The sequence below is a fragment of the Mus pahari genome, chromosome 3, assembly GCF_900095145.1.
Source record: "Mus pahari chromosome 3, PAHARI_EIJ_v1.1, whole genome shotgun sequence".
Lineage (NCBI taxonomy): Eukaryota > Metazoa > Chordata > Mammalia > Rodentia > Muridae > Mus > Mus pahari.
This window is the reverse complement of record NC_034592.1, coordinates 138,589,200-138,606,204: the sequence shown is the minus strand read 5'-3', so window position 1 is coordinate 138,606,204 and position 17,005 is coordinate 138,589,200. Positions and strand designations below refer to the sequence as shown.

Below are 17,005 nucleotides of genomic sequence, written 5' to 3'. Positions count from 1 at the left end.
AGTGCTGGGATTAAAGGCGTGCGCCACCCCTGCCTGGCTCTTTATTGTTAACAAATTATTTAATGTATGTGGGTACACTGTTATTGTCTTCAGATACACCAGCAGAAGGCATCAGACTCCATTACAGAGGGTTGCTGGTAATTGAAGTCAGGACCTGATAGAGTAGTCAGTGCTCCTAAACAGCTGAGCCATCTTTCCAGCCCCTAAATGTTGTCCTTTATAAGAGTTGCCTTGGTCATGGTGTCTCTTCACAGCAAAGGAAACCCTAAGGCAAACTATAACTCAAGATACCTCATTCCACCTCCACATATACACACTCGGCTTGGCAGCAGTGGCACTTGGGAGGCAGAGGCAAGTGAATCTCTCAGTTCAAGACCAGCCTGGACTACAAAGTGAGTTCCAAGATACAGACAAGGCTATACAGAGAAACCCTTGGGGGTGGGGGGTGGGGGACGCCTTCCTAACAAGAAAAAAATGGCCCATGGACTAAGAAGTGAAGGTTCAAAGCAGTCAGCTAATGAAGAGATGAGCCTTCCACCCAGAGCACACTTTGTCTCAATGGACACCTGGCAGACGAGACGCTCACAGCACAACCAGCTCTATCTACACTAAAACAGTCAGAAACTACGATTTGAATAAACAAATGCTCAGGCCAGGAGAATGCACTGAATACACATTACGTCAAAAAACAAAAATTTAACTTACAAGGCTGGCCACATATGTTACCAAGCCTGACAACCTAAATTCAATCCCTGGAACTCACATGATGGGAGGTGAGAACTGACTCGTATACATTGCCCTCTGACCTCTCTGCACATGTTCACACACACAAGATAAGTAAAAATGCAAAAAGTGAAATATAATAACAATAATAAAAACTGCTATGTGTGGTGGCATATGCCTTTCATCCCAGGCCTTGAGGGACAGAAACCAGCAGATCTGTGAGTTCCAGGATAGTTAGAATGCCAGTGGGATTTTATTTCTAAAACAGCATCAGCAAACACAACCCCACAACCAGAAGCAGGAAGGTCACAGTGAGGTGGAGGCTGGCTTGCACTAGAGTACAAGGCCTTGTCTTCAAACAACAGTAATAATTATGGTTCTATTTCCTTGATATAAAAGTGGGACACTAAGCCAGACGTGGTGGCGCACGCCTTTGATCACGGCACTTGGGAGGCAGAGGGAGGCGGATTTCTGAGTTCGAGGCCAGCCTGGTCTACAGAGTGAGTTCCAGGACAGCCAGGGCTATACAGAGAGACCCTGTCTCGAAAAAAAAAAAAAAAAAAAAAAAAGTGGGACACTAGAGAATGGTCCTATCTAATCCGTGGAACAATCGACTATATTTCCTTATTCTGCCTATATGGAAACAAGAGGCTAGGGAGGAAGTAATTTAACCAAGGTAACTCAGCTAGTAATGAGAGCACTTTAGACCTGAATCCAGAGCACCTAGCTATAAACTATATGCATTTCTTACTGATCCAGATAGGGGTTTTAAACACTGTAGTAAGGCACAATCTGAAGTTTTCAGACTGGCCTACTGACTTGCTATTTACATTTGAAAGGGCAATCCGGACAGCAAACTTATCTGGGTATGATGCAAGGACTAAGTCGTCAACAGCACCCAAGGAACCTAGCCAACCAACTGACACCAGGGACAACATTGCCTTGCCTCCCCACCCGCCAGACTCTGTGCCCAATGAAGCTTTGTGTGCAATGAAGCTCTTTACTCCTGGCTCCCATCTGCCCTTTCCTGAGACCTTACACCAGCTCTTGACACAGAGCACAACAGAGTCCACTAAAAGACCACTCCAGCTGCCAATATCCCTTTGTCTCCTAGACAAGACCCAAACCAAGCAGGAGAGCATTTTATTCATTGCCTGGTATAAAGCTTGCTAAAAACAAGTAAGAGGGACTGGGGCTGAGCGTGGTGACTCACGCCTTTAATCCCAGCATTTGAAAGACAGAGGCAGGTGGATCTCTGTGAGTTTAAGGCCAACTTAGTCTATAAATTGAGTTCCAAGATAGTCAGGGCCATGGAGAAACCCTGTATCAAAAAAAAAACAAAAACAAAAACAAATGATGATGATGGTGGTGGTGATGTTAATGATGAAGAAGATAAATAAATAAATAAATAAATAAATAAATTGGACGGACAGACAGACTGGGGGTTAGCTCAGTTGGTAAAGTGCTTGCCTAATAGGCACAAAGCTCTAGGTTAGACCCTCCATGTGGCATAAACCAGGCTTGATTGCATGCTTATAATCCCAGCACTTAGATGGAAACATGAGAATCAGAAACTCAAGACCAGTCAGAGTTACACAGAGAGACCCTGTTGCAACAACAACAATTAAAATTTAAAATGAACCGNAGCCGGGCGAGGTGGCACATGCCTTTAAACCAAGCACTCAGGAGGCAGAGAACTGGAAGGCCAGCAGGTGGCTCAGTGGGTAGAAGAGCCGCTGCCATGCCTGATAACGGAGATCCATCTCTGGAACCCACACAGTAGAGAGAAACTACTCTGAGAGTTGTCCTCTGACTTACACACACACACACACACACACACACACACACACACACACGATCAATCAATAATAAACAAACAAATAAACAAACACATGTAATATTTTTTAAGGCTGGCAAGATGGCTGGGCACCTTAAGGAGACTGTAGCCAGGCCTGATGGTCTGAGTTCAATTCGGAACCCATGTAAAGAAAAAAGTAGGGAACTGACTCCCCAAATTGCCCTCTGATTTCTACACACCCCCAAGACACGAATGTGCATACACACACATACAATATATAATAATAAATGTCATAAAGAAAAAAGGGAAAATGACAGAGAAAAAAGAAATTAAAATGGCACACCCCTGTAATCAAAGCACTCAGGAGTCTTGAGGCAGTACACAAAGTCCAGGTCACAGAGAGCTACAATGCTGGACGCATCTCAATCTCAAAGCTAACATTGAGCTGAGGAGAGGTGCCTCAGTGGATCAGAGCACTCATTTCTCCTGAGGAAAAGCCAGGTTCATTTCCCAGCACAACATGCAGCTCACAACTCTCCGTACCTCCATTTCGAGGGTATACAACCCCTCTTCTGTTTTCTTGTTGTTGCTGCTCTTTTTTGTTTGGTTTCTCTGTATAGCCCTGGTTGTCCTAGAACTTTCTTTGTAGCCCAGGCTAGCAATCCATCAGCCTCTGCCTCCTGAGTGCTGGGATTAAAAGCATGCACCACCACCTGGCCTTAAAACAACTCTTTTGACTTCCACAGATTCCTGTACACATGTGTAGTACATATACGCTCAGGCATACACATAGACACATAAAAATGAGAACTGGTTTGGCAGGTAAGAGCACTGGCTGTTCTTCTAGAAGAACTCCGAGACCACACAGTGGCTCACAACTCTAACTCCAATTCCAAGAAATCCTACTCCCTCTTCTGACCTCTGTGGGCACCGGGCACATGAGGTACACAGAAGACATGCAGGCAAAAAAAACTCATACACATAAAACCTTTACATTTTTAAAAACAAGTAAATATATTTTTTAAAGTAGCAAACCCCAGAATTCAGAAGGCTGAAGCAGGAGAATAAGACCTTGATTCTTCTTAAAGCAAATTAAACAAAAATGTACTTACTGGTTCTGATTAATAAATAAATCATTCTATAGTTAGCTTTACCTTGATTTTTTTCATATAAAAACAAAAATATAATTAAGCCAGGTGGTGGTAGCACACACCTTTAATCCCAGCACTTGGGAGGCAGAAACAGGCAGAGCTTTGTGAATTTCAGACCTGTCTAGACTATATAGTCAGACCCTGCCCCCCTCCCAAAAAAGTTCCTTGATTCTCTAACAGTAACATTTTTATTTGGGGTTGTTTATTGTGGTAAGATATCAGGTAACTCAGGTTAGCAATACTACTGATGGATCCTGCCTTAGCCCAGGTGCTGGAAATACAGGTGTGTACCATCACACTGAGTAAAAGCATCCTTTTATGTTTAGTACAAAACCAGGGCTGGAGAGAGGGCTCAGCAGTCAACAGCACTGGCTGCTCTTCCAGAGGTCCTGAGTTCAATTCCAGATCACAACTGTCTGTAACTCCAATTCCAGGGTCTGACACCCTCACACAGACATACATATAAGCAAAATACCAGTATATTTTTTAAAAAAACAAAGGGGGTGGGGGTAGTTAATACAACTTTAATTCTAGCACGGGGAGGCAGAGAAAGGTGATCTCTTGAGTTCCAGAACAGCCAGGGCTACAAGGAGAAATTCTATCTCAAACAAGCAAAAAAAACCAAACAAAAATGTTTTAAAAAAAAAAAACAGTCCGCAAGATGGTTTAGTGTTTAAAAACACTTGCTACACATCCCTTGCAACCTGAGCTCCATCCTCCAATCATACAGGAAAAGGAGAAACCTGACCTACACAAATGTACCAATGTGCATAGACCTAAACTTAGTCACACACACTCTCACACAGGTAACAACAATAAAAAATAAAATTTAAAAATTGTGCAGGCTAGTTTCAGATGGGTCATCTGAAAAGAGAAACACCAACTGAAAAAATGTCTCTATCAGCCTGGCCTATAGGCAAGTCTATAAGGACACTTTCTTGATGAACAGTATATGTGGGAAGATCCAGCCCACTTTGGCCATCCCACCCCTGGGCAGATGGTCCTAGGGCATGTAAGAGAACAAACTGAGCAAGTCTCTAGGAGCAAGCCAGTAAGCAGCACTCCTCCATGGCCTCTGCTTCATCAGTTCCTGACTCCAGGCCTTGGCTTCCCCTCGGGGATGATCTATGATCCAGACTTGTAAGCCATTCCTTCCTGAGTTGTTTTTGGTCAGGGTGTTTATCACAGAATAGAAAGCAAACTCAGACAAACAGGCTGGGAATGTAGAAAGAACAGTTGTCTAATATGCACAAAGTCCTGGGTTCAATCTATTTCCTCTTGGTGGCCAGGAGGGGCACAGGGAGAATAGACTGACAAGGCTAGAAAAGTGCTTACTATGCAAACTCAAGGACCTACATTTGAATCCCTGGCATTCATGGAGAAGCTGGGCACAGTGCTCTTCGCCTGGAGAGGGGAAAGAGACAGGCAGGTCATGGAGCCTCCCTGGCCAGCCAAAACAGCAAGTTCCAGGTTCAGTGAGTGACAGTCTTAAAAAATATGGTAGACAGACACATGCCTTTAATCCCACCACTTAGGAGGCAGAGGACAGCCTGGTCTACAGAGTGAGTTCCAGGACAGCCAGGGCTATACAGAGAAACCCTGTCTCGAAAAACCAAAACAAAAAACAAAACAAAAAAAACACACACACACATACATACATACATACACCACCACCACACACACAAATATACAAATAGCTGAAACCAATATATGAAATATAGATAATGCAAACAACATAAAAAGTGTCCACTATCAGTAATTCTGTCCACAACCAGTACAAATGCAACCAAACTACATTTTATTTCTGAGGCAGTAGGGACTGATCGCAGGGCCTTGCCCATGTCAGACAATATTCTACCACTAACTCATTTTCTGGGGTTCAGTGTCTTTATTCCTAATAGGATGGACAGTTTTCTGCCCAATAACATTTCCCAGCCCTCATCCTACACCTCAGAAACCAGTCAATATATTCTGAGATAACTACCACAAAGGCTAACCTCTTCCTTAGAAAAATTCAAAAGGTTTGTGTTCTGAAACCTCTGTGTTTTGAGCACCAAGAATCAAATTTTACGTCCATAGATTTTTCTTCTTTTTAGGCAAGGTCTCATATTCACTATGCAGCAGATAAGATAACTATAAACCTCTGATACACCGGCCTCTATCTCTCCAAACCTAGGTTTATCTACTGCTGGGACTCCAACCTAGGGCTTCGTGCATGCTGGACAAACACTCTACCAACTGAACCTGAACTTCCGGTGGCTAGTCTATCTTCTGGGGTCAGGAATTCACTCTGCAGGCTCTGCTGGTCTAGAACTCATTATGCCAGGCTTTGCCCCAGTCCTTAGTAACCGTACCCTAGCCTTCGGGCTGCTCATGGTACAGGGATGTCACCACACCCAGTTATGTTTAGTTTTTGAGTGCTCTCCAAATATTCAATATGTGACTCTCAGAATAATCCCCTGATGCCAACATTACAGTGACCGTGACCACATTCACAGGAAATGTTCAAAGTATCTGACAGGCAGGGGACAAAAGGCAGCCAGACTGGCAGGGATCTGCAATCCCAGTGCTCAGGAGGCTGGCCTATCAATTCAAGGTCAGCCTCAGTTACCAGAAACCTCCTCACACAAAACAAACAAACTTCAGCAATGCAGAAGAATCCTTGACTTTTTAATCTGATTACCCAGAAGAGCAACCCTGAGTAATAATAACTACGGTTAGCCACCCTATACCACACCCAGAAAACAGGCGGGGCTGCGCCCATCCACTCCCTCATCTCCATTCTGAGCAGGCTGATCCTCCTCCTCTCTGTGAGGAAGAGTGAGAAAGCTTTCCTTTTCCATGGCAACTCCTGCTCTGCTTTCCCATAACACCCTCATCAAGCAGGAAAAGGGGGGAACAAGTGTGACCCAGGGATGTCTGTACCTCAGAGAAAGCTGGAAAACATCACAGCAGCACCCCATTTTATCAACACTGGTGAGACTCCCTCCCTAATGTGCTTTAAATGGCAGGAAAAAAATATAAAAGTACCAGTTTTTTAAACGGTCCCGAGCTTCCAACTGGGCTCCCACTTCAAAGCTGATTCCTCGTCTGTTAGGTGGGTGCTTGGTCATTTTCAGTCATCAACGGGACTGCTTTTATCCTCCTGAAAAAGCCAATTAAATATTCATGAAACCTGGGAAAGTCTGCCCAGGGTGTAGCATCACCAGCACACATTAAAAAACCAAACAGGCATTATTCAAACCATCCAGCTATGTGACCCTGTCAGCGCCTTGTCAGTGCCTCTCCTCCTAGCAAGTGTCCCTACTAACAGTACCCCTCAACCTTGCCACAGCCTGTGTGACCTCTGGGCTCATCTATGAAGTACATCCTTTAGAACTCCAAAAACAGAGCTGGTCCTGTATCTAAGTTTAACCACTCACCAACACATTCAACAAATATTTGTTCATAGACAATTTAGTCAAGACCTAAAGAGACACACAGTTCTCACCCTCAAGGAGCCTCCAATTATAACATAGCCAATGAACACAAGTCAGTTCAAAATGCAATTGCTATAAGATTTAACAACTAGAAAGGAAATAGAAGCTGAGATAGTAGGCAAGAATGTAGTGCCAGCTACACGGATGGCTGAGACAAGAGAGACCCCTGAGCCCAGGGGGTTAGTGCCAACAATAAAGCAAGACAAAAAGAAAAAAAAGGCCAGGCAGTGGTAGCTCATGCCTTTAATCCCGGCACTTGGGAGGCAGAGACAGGTAAATTTCTGAGTTCGAGGCCAGCCTGGTCTACAGAGTGAGTTCCTGGACAGCCAGGGCTACACAGAGAAACCCTGTCTTGAAAAAACAAAAACAGCCTGGTGTGGTGGCACACGCCTTTAATCCCAGCACTCAGGAGGCAGAGGCAGACAGATTTCTGAGTTCGAGGCCAGCCTGGTCTACAGAGTGAGTTCCAGGACAGCCAGGGCTATACAGAGAAACCCTGTCTCAAATACCAAAACAAACAAACAAAAGCCTAAATATACACATATATATTTATGTATAATATATTTATAAACATGTTTTATATTTTTTATATTTTAAAATATAAATAAATAAATCCTGGGATGGAGAGATGGCTCAGTGGTTAACAGCACTGACTGCTCTTCTGAAGGTCCTGAGTTCAAATCCCAGCAATCATCCATAATGAGATCTGATGTCCCCTTCTGGGGTGTCTGAAGACAGCTACAGTGTACTTAATAAATAAATCTTTTAAAAAAATAAAAAATAAATAAATAAATCCACCCATAAACACATAAATAAGGGAAGGAAGCCTAAGGTCACTCACTGCTCTTCCAGAAACCAGAGTTCAGTTCCTAACACATAGATAACACCCACCTGTATTCCAACTCCAGGATATACAATACCCTCTCCAGTCTTTAAATAAATAAATAAATAAATAAATAAATAAATAAATAAATAAATAAATAAATAAATAAATAAATGGGCCAGGCATTCCGGTCTTTAAATAGATAGATAGATAGATAGACAGACAGACAGACAGACAGACAGATAGATGGTTAAATAAATAAATGAGTGAGCCAGGCAGACAGACAGACAGACAGATAGATGGTTAAATAAATAAATGAGTGAGCCAGGCATTCTAGAACACAGCTGCAATTCCAGTTCTCAAAAGGCTGATGCAGAAAAAGAACATACAGAATATGGACTAGCCTGGCCTATATCATAAGTCCTGTTTGGTTGAACTTTAATCTCAGTACTCCAGAGACAGAGGTAGAGGCAGGCTGATATCTATATATTTCAACCTAGCCAGAGCTACATAGAGAGACCAATTTATTCTATCTCAAGTAGAATAGCTATAATAAGAGAGTTCAAGGCTAGCCGGGCGTGGTGGCACATGCCTTTAATCCCAGTACTCGGGAGGCAGAGGCAGAGGCAGGCAGATTTCTGAGTTCAAGGCCAGTCTGGAACTACAAAGTGAGTTCCAGGACAGCCAGGGCTACACAGAGAAACCCTGTCTCAAAAAACCAAATAAATAAATAAATAAATAAATAAATAAATAAATAAGGAGAGTTCAAGGCTATCTCCTCAGCTGCATTTTTTTAAATTTATTTATTTATTTCAGGTATGTGAGGAGTATATTGTTGCTGTAAGAAGACAGCATCAGATCCTGTTACAGATGGTTGTGAGCCACCATGTGGTTGCTGGGAACTGAACTCTGGACCTCTGGTAGAGCAGTCAGTGCTCTTAACCACTGAGCCATCTCTCCAGCCCCCTCAGTTGCATTTCAAGCTCCAGCTCTAGGCCAAAATTGATGGGGACTTGGCTGGGTAAGAGAGTACTTTCCCAGCATGCACAAGGTTGTGTTCAATTCCCAGCACTGCAAAAGAAAGAGTAGGAAATCCAGCCAGACCTGGTGGCGCATGCCTTTAATCCCAGCACTCGGGAAGCAGAGGCAGGAGGATTTCTGAGTTTGAGGCCAGCCTGGTCTACAAAGTGAGAAAGAAAAAGAAAAGTAAAGAAATAAAGAAAAAGAAATAAAGAAAGAGTAGGAAATCAAGCCCAGTGTGGTGACACATGCCTGTAATCAAAGACCATGGAAGGCAGAAGCAGGAGGATTACTCAAAGTTCAGTGCCAACCGAGACTACATTGTGAGAGCCTGTCTCAGATAATAGCACAGGCATGAAGCAGGGAACTGATGAGTGAGGATGACCCCATTATCTCTCTCAGTGGCTCCTGAAAACACTCCCCAGCTGAACTGCCAAAGGCCAGGCGTTGTGCTAAATACCTGTAACCCAGCACTGGGGAGACAGCAAGGGATCACTGCGAGCTCCAGGGTCCACCTGGTCTACATATCAAGTTCCCGGGGAAGCAAGGGCTACAGAGCCAGGTCCTATCTCAGAAAGTATCAAATTAAGTTTTAACCTTAAAGAAGTCTCACATGAGATGGTCAGATGGCTCAGACATAAAGGCACTATACTACCAAGCCTGAGGATGAGCTCCCACCCAGACGGTGAGAGCAGAGAGCACATTCCAAAACTTGTCATCTAACATTCACATTTGTGCTACAGCACACACATACAGAAACACATACAAAATAAAAAAATAAATAAATGTAAAACAGCTTTAACAGGCCAGGTGGTGGTGGCAGTGCACGCCCTTTGAGCTCAGCACTTTGGAGGCAGATGCAGTCCGACCTCTGAATTCGAGGCCAGCCTGGTCTAGAGAGAGTACCAGGACAGCAAGGGGTACACAGAGAAGCCCTGTCTTGAAAAGAACAACAAAAATTGAACAGAAAATAAAAAATTTTAAATATTTGTACTTTCTACCACTAATAACAATATTCATAATCAGTATAGGATTTTTTTTAAGTATGATGGCACGTGCCCTTAATTGCAATACTTGAGAGGAAGAAGATTTCTGTAAGTGCAAGGCCAACCTGGTCCACATCAACAGTTCCAGGGTAGCCAGGACTACAAGAAGAGACTCTGTAAAATATTATTTTAAAGTATATATTTTACTTTTACATTTAGCTTTTAAAAACAAATAATTTTTATTTATCTGCTTGGGGCCTGGTAATTTTCTTTCAAAAAATCTTTAATTTACAAAGATGAAAGGAGTGCAGAAGGGGCCTACATAACTGTCTTCTGAGAGGCTCTACCCAGCAGCTGACTATACAGATGCAGAGACCCACAGCCAGATGTTGAACAGAGGACAGGGACCCTTATGGAAGAGTTAGGGGAAGAACTGAAGGCCCTGAAGGGGATGGAAACCCCATAGGAAGACCAACAGAATCAACTAACCTGACCCTCCGGGAGCTCTGAGACAGAGCATACACTGGCTGGAATGAGACCTCCGGCACACAGGGAGCAGATGGACAGCTCAATTTCCATGTGGGTTCCCCCAACAATTGGAGCTGAGGCTCTCCCCTAAAGCTGTAACCTGACTGTGGTATCCATTCCTCAACAGGGTGGCTTGTCTGGCCTCAGAAGAGGAGTTGCCTAGCCCTGTACAGACTTGATGTGCCAGAGCAGGAAAGCTACCCAGAGGGGCCTTACCCTCTCAGAGAAGAGGAGGGAAAGGGGGCGGGAATGTGTGAGGGAAAACCAGGGAGGGGGCAGCATTGAGGATATAAATTTTTTAAAAAATAATTACATACTTAAAAAAACTCAAAAACGAAGATGAAAAGAGTGTATGTTCAATGCGGATATTCTACATGGACAAAGAAAATTTCCCAAGTAAAAAATACCTGATGCAATCTGTAGAATTCTACTGTCAATACTTTGGAGAACTTCAAAATACTCCTTTATACTCAAACTCTCTAAAGAAGAACCTACTGGTCCAAAGGAGATGGGGAGCCTGATTTATTTCCTTAGACCAGTGCTTCAGTACTTCACCAACAGTAAGGAGAGCTTTAATACACACCGTGGCACATGGTTCACATGAGAAAGTAACTGCAGCCCATAGCTTCCTTCATTAAGAAAAACTGCACTGCATACAAACAAGGATCAACATTTAAAAGGCATGACAAAAATGGGCAAAGCGCAAGCTCTGACAGATCACAGTGGGTGGCAAGGAGACTCAAAGCCCACACAAGCATCCTGAGCTACATAGAGGAAATGCAAATCAAAACAACAGACTTACATTTTCAGGGACAGAGCCTCACTCTGTAGCCTAAACTGGTCTCAAACTCACAGCCACCTGCTCAGTCAAGTGTTGAGATTACAGCAATGACTAAGACAATATACTATTTATTTGGTTGGTTGGTTTTGGTTTTTCAAGACAGAGTTTTTCTGTGTAGCTTTGGCTGTCTTGAACTCAAGAATTTCTTACTTGTGGACTGGAAAGATAGCTCTGTAGTAAACTTGCCAGTAAGCCTGAAGACCTGAGATCTATCTCCAGAACTCACACAGGAAAACAAACTCCTATGAGCTTTCCACTGACTTCCACATAGATGGCAAACATTTTTAACAAGTTTATACTTATGCTATGCTATGCTATTGAACTTTCAAAACCAGCTACTGTAATTAAGGCTAATTTTTTTGTTCTCATGATACTAAAATGAGATATATAAATACAAAAAAGCTGAACCACTTATGAGCTAACAGCTTATACAAGGCTATGTAAGATTATACACGGCAGAGCTGGAGAGATGGCTCGGCGGAGAAGAGCACTCACTGCTCTTCCAGAGGACCTGAGCTCTGTAATGAGATCTGACGCCCTCTTCTGGTGTGTCTGAAGACAGCTACAGTGAACTTACATATAATAAATAAATCTTTAAAAGGAAGGAAGGAAGGAAGGAAGGAAGGAAGGAAGGAAGGAAGGAAGGAAGGAAGGAAGGAAGGAAGGAATCATTTGTGACAAAAATCCAGGAGCCTCTTACATTCAATTCTAAAGAAATCTAGAATTAATGCTCTCATTTAGGAACAGCAGAACATTTTTTCATTTAACAAGTTTTATTACATTTTTATGTATTCTGTATGTCCGTGTGTGGGCCCATGTACCACTATATCCATGAGGAGGACAGAAGGCAAGCAGTGGGAGTCTTCTACATACAGGCAAGTTTCCTCTTTTTTTTTTTGTTTTTTTTTTTTTAGGTTTTTTGAGACAGGGTTTCTCTGTGTAGCCCTGGCTGTCCTGGAACTCACTTTGTAGACCAGGCTGGCCTCGAACTCAGAAATCTGCCTGCCTCTGCCTCCNNAGTGCTGGGATTAAAGGCGTGCGCCACCACTGTCCGGCTGCAAGTTTCCTCTTAAAGATAAAGAACAAAGGAAAAGTAGGGACATTCTAGAACACTCACAGTTAAGGGGCTGATCACAGAGTTGTTAAAGTCTTTTCTTAGGCAGGGTCTTACTATGCAGCCCTGGCTGGCTTGGGACTCACTTTGCAAACTGCTTACCTCTGTCTCCCAAGTACTGGGATTAAAGTGGGCACAACTCCAGTCCAGATTCCAAATTTGTTTGAGCTACTTCCTTCAGTCTTACTTCCTTCAGTCTTTTCTTCCTGTTATCATATAGGAATAAAGTCTCCTATCTTGGGTGCCAAGAGGATCAGGCCAGGAAAGTCCTAAAGTCCTATTAGATTATCTAAAAGTCCTATTAGAATATCTAGCACAGGACTGGGAACTGGCTCGGACATAAGATGCTTTAGCCATGAATGCTGATCCCAGAACCTTAAAAAAAAAAAAAAAAAAATCAACATAAACACCAGCCTCCAGGAAGCAAGCCTGAGAGGCAGAGATAGGTGTGAAATCATCCTCCACTATGTAGCAAGTCTGTGCTACAAACACATCTGTTTGTAGGTCCCCTTTCAAGCAGGGCCTTTTCCCAGCTCACACTAAAAAGAGTCCAATCAATCTATTAAACCTGACAGGATAGAGAACAGACAACAGGAGAGACAAAGACAAGACAGAAGAGAGAACTTGGTTTGGTTGTGGGTTCTTTATTGAAGGGTTTTTTTTTTTTTAGATTTGTTCTATTTGTATGGTGTTGTGTCTGCATGTAAATGTAAGTCTGTGAACCACGCACATGCCTGGCACCTGCAGAAGCCAGAAGAAAACCTGTAGAAATCAGAAGGTGCTGGATCCCCTGGAACTGGCGTTTCAGACAGTCTGAACTGCGCATGAATGCTGAGAGTTGAACCTAGGCCTCTGCAAGAGCAGCCAGTGCTCTTAACCACTCAACCATCTCTCTGGTCACAAGAGAATTGGGGAGCTTTTATAGAAGTTTAATATATATATATATATATATATATATATATGTGTGTGTGTGTGTGTGTGTGTGTGTGGTGTGTGTGTGTACCATTTGTGTGCAGTGCCCACAGAGGCATCAGATATACTGGATCAAGACTTAAAGATGATTATGGACCTTCTGACGTGGGAGCTGGAAACTGACCCCAAGCCACATAAGAGTGGTAAGTGCTCTTAACCATTGAGCCATCTCTTCAGGCCTGAACAGAAAACATCTTGAAATGCTTCCTAGGGGCTTTTGGGTAGTTGTGTTAGGTAAAGGTCCTGGAATCTATATAAGGATGGGAGGGAAGAACTGGTGCACAGAAGTTACCCTCTGAGCTCTACACGCTGCACACACAGCCCACCCCAACCAAGCCCACGCATCCCAAGAACACAGTAAGTTTATATCCTGACACAAAGAGGGTTGCCCCAGCCGGGCGTGGTGGCGCACACCTTTAATCCCAGCACTTGGAAGGCAGAGGCAGGCGGATTTCTGAGTTCGAGGCCAGTCTGGTCTACAGAGTGAGTTCCAGGACAGTGTCAGGGCTATACAGAGAAACCTTGTCTCAAAAAAAACAGTAAAGAAAGAAAAGAAAAGAAAAGAAAAGAAAAGAAAAGAAAAGAAAAGAAAAGAAAAGAAAAGAAAAGAGGGTTGCCCCAAGGTTGAGGTAACCTGTGCTACATAGTGAAACACTGGGTTTTTTGAGGGGTCAGGAGGGCTCTGGGTAGCCCTGGCTCTCCTGGAACTCCCTTTGTAGACCAGCGTGGCCTGGATTTCACAAGGATCCGCCTGCCTCTGCCTCCAGAGTGCTGGGATTAAAGGCCTGAGTCACCATTTCTGGCTGAAACACTGTTTTCAAAATAACCAAAAATGCTTCCTTCAAGGACCCAAGCTTTTCCTCCCACAATTAAACAGGCTGAGTTTACTCATTCCATATTACTGAGAATGAGGTGGCTGAAACAGTTGGACAGCCTGGTGCCCAGGTTTTCCCTAGAACACTTCTCTATGACCTATTCCTCAGCCTCCCTGAGGGGACAGCTTCCCCTCAGTCCCTCCCCTTCCTCCCCCATCACAGTGTAAGGAATCCATCCAGCCTGGCCACGCCCTCAACATCGATTCCTCTCAGCTCCATTCTCAGTGTCTTTACTTTGTGTTTTTCTTTCTTTCTATTTTTGGAACAAGATCTTATTCTGTAGCCAAACCCCTGCCTCTGCCTTTCAAGCAGCCAAGACAACACATCAGCACTATATCATTTCTGCCCGCCGTTCTGCAGGCCCTACTTCACGGTTTCTCATTGCCAAGAGGGTATCCAATCAAGGCCCTAAGGAGTCCTAGTTATTTTTTAAGCTTTTTATTTTTCTCAAGTGTGTGTGTGTGTGTGTGTAGTCCTGGCTGTCCTAGAACTAGATCTGTAGACCAGGATGTCCTCAAAGTCAAACTCACACTCACAGATCTGCCTACCTCTGCCTTCTGAGTACATCTGCCACCACCACCCAGCTAATTTTTTTAATTCTGAAATGGGATCTCATGTAGCTGAGGATGACCTTGAACCTGACTTTCCTTCTGCCTCTACCTCCTGAGGGTGGTGATTACACATATGTATCACCAACCACAAGTTTAGAGCAAGTCCTCTACCAACATCTTTCCTTCTAACCTCAATCATTAAACTCCCAACCAAACTCTAAGCCTCCATACACACCCTCCCCTGACCCAAATCAATACTGCCTCAGTAGCTAACATCTAAGTGCCTGGTTTTTGTTTGGGTAAATAAATAAATAAATAAACAAAATAGACAAACAGAAAAAAGATAAAATAAAAAATAAAAGGCGGAGAAAGAAAGGCAGCGAATGTAAAGATGAAAAGAGTGTATGTTCAATGTGGATGTTCTATATGAACAAAGGAAATTTCCCAAGGAAAAAATACCTGATGCAATCTGTAGAATTCTACTGTCAATACTTTGGAGAACTTCAAAATACTCCTTTATACTCAAACTCTCTAAAGAAGAACCCACTGGTCCAAAGGAGATGGGGAGCCTGATTTATTTCCTTAGACCAGTGCTTCAGTACTTCACCAACAGTAAGGAGAGCTTTAATACACACCGTGGCACATGGTTCACATGAGAAACTGCAGCCCATAGCTTCCTTCATTAAGAAAAACTGCACTGCATACAAACAAGGATCAACATTTAAAAGGCATGACAAAAATGGGCAAAGCGCAAGCTCTGACAGATCACAGTGGGTGGCAAGGAGACACAAAGCCCACACAAGCCTCTACATGAACACAAGCACACATACAGAACCCACATACACACAAGCAGGGAGAACATGGTGATAGATACCTATAATCTGGAGGGTGGAGGCAGGAGATTCAGTTTGAGTACCCAGGGACAGTATCTGGAGGCCACTCTGGGCTAAATGAGAATAAGAACTATAGATTACCCTAGTAGGTATAACTCTAGTTAACACCTATACTGCTAACTGGATGGAAATGACACAGGCCTTTAATCCCAGCACTCACTCAAGAGGCAGACAGGAAGGCAGATCTCTGTGAGTTAGAGGCCAGTAGTATCTACAGAGTGAGTTCCAGGACAGCCAGGGCTATACAGAGAAACCCTATCTCAAAAAACAAAAACAAAAAAAAACTACACTGCCAAGCCAAACACTCCTCTTTAAAGATGGGAGCTGGAAAGGAGAGAATCAGGGAAGTCTATCTAGGCAGTTATTAGCCCAGACTCTGGGAGAATTGCTTAAGTTAGGATCATATAATGTCCAGCAAGTCATTTCCTCCCTGAGCCTCAGGCTCCTCCTTCATAATATGGACTAGCAGCAATACCTTCACACATGTGTTTCAAAGAGCCTGGCTCACTGTAGGCTGCCAAGGCTATTCATCTTACAGCCCTTACTCCAACCTCAAGAACCTTTGCAGAAAAGCTGCCCCCTAACCTGGGTTAGGCCTGGGCACAGCCATCAGAAAGAATCTCCCCACAGGGTATCGGTTCTGTATCCTCCCACGACATCTGACCTGCTCAGTGACAGCTCAATACTGGTTTCAGCTGAACTCTCCCAGAAGGTAAGGAACCCTGATGGGCACCCCAGCATCTAACAAGCAATGACCTTACATGAAACACACTTGTTTCCAGGTAACCTCAGCTTCCTCACTAGGACACTGGAACTAAAAACAAGGTCAGTAGCATCCTATATAGGATGAAAGGACTTCATTGTGCTAAAACCTTGAAAAGCACAAAAAAATCAATTATTAATACCCCTTGGGGACAACGGATGATGGCCCAAAGGGATCCAGCACCTGAAGACAGGCCATTATTTTGTCCTTGGAGCTACAACAAAATTTTTAACTAGTTTTCTCAGACCCTAGGGGTTTCCCTCCAAGTGTCTACATTGTTCAGATACTCTACAGTCTAGATGTCTGGAACGAAGCCTGAGTTGCTGTGGTTTGGATTTTGGGGGAGTTCTGAAGGGGTTAAGGAGAGGGTGTCTTGGTTTTGTTTTTTCAGACAGGACTCACTATGTGCCCCTGGCTGGTCTTTTTTTTTTTTTTTTTTTTTTTTTTTTTTTTTTGGTATTTTTTCAAGACAGGGTTTCTCTGTGTAG

General features: G+C 43.4%; 1 protein-coding gene across 1 annotated transcript in view; it reads right to left on the bottom strand.

Annotated features, from left to right (window-relative positions):
• Phf20 (PHD finger protein 20) overlaps nucleotides 1-17,005 on the bottom strand; it is a 107,285-nt gene that overhangs the window by 78,253 nt on the left and 12,027 nt on the right. The window contains exon 2 of the mRNA XM_021193556.1: nucleotides 6,703-6,817. Within this exon, the coding sequence (XP_021049215.1) occupies nucleotides 6,703-6,785 (83 nt within the window). The 5' untranslated portion in view covers nucleotides 6,786-6,817. The remainder of the gene's footprint in view (nucleotides 1-6,702; nucleotides 6,818-17,005) is intronic.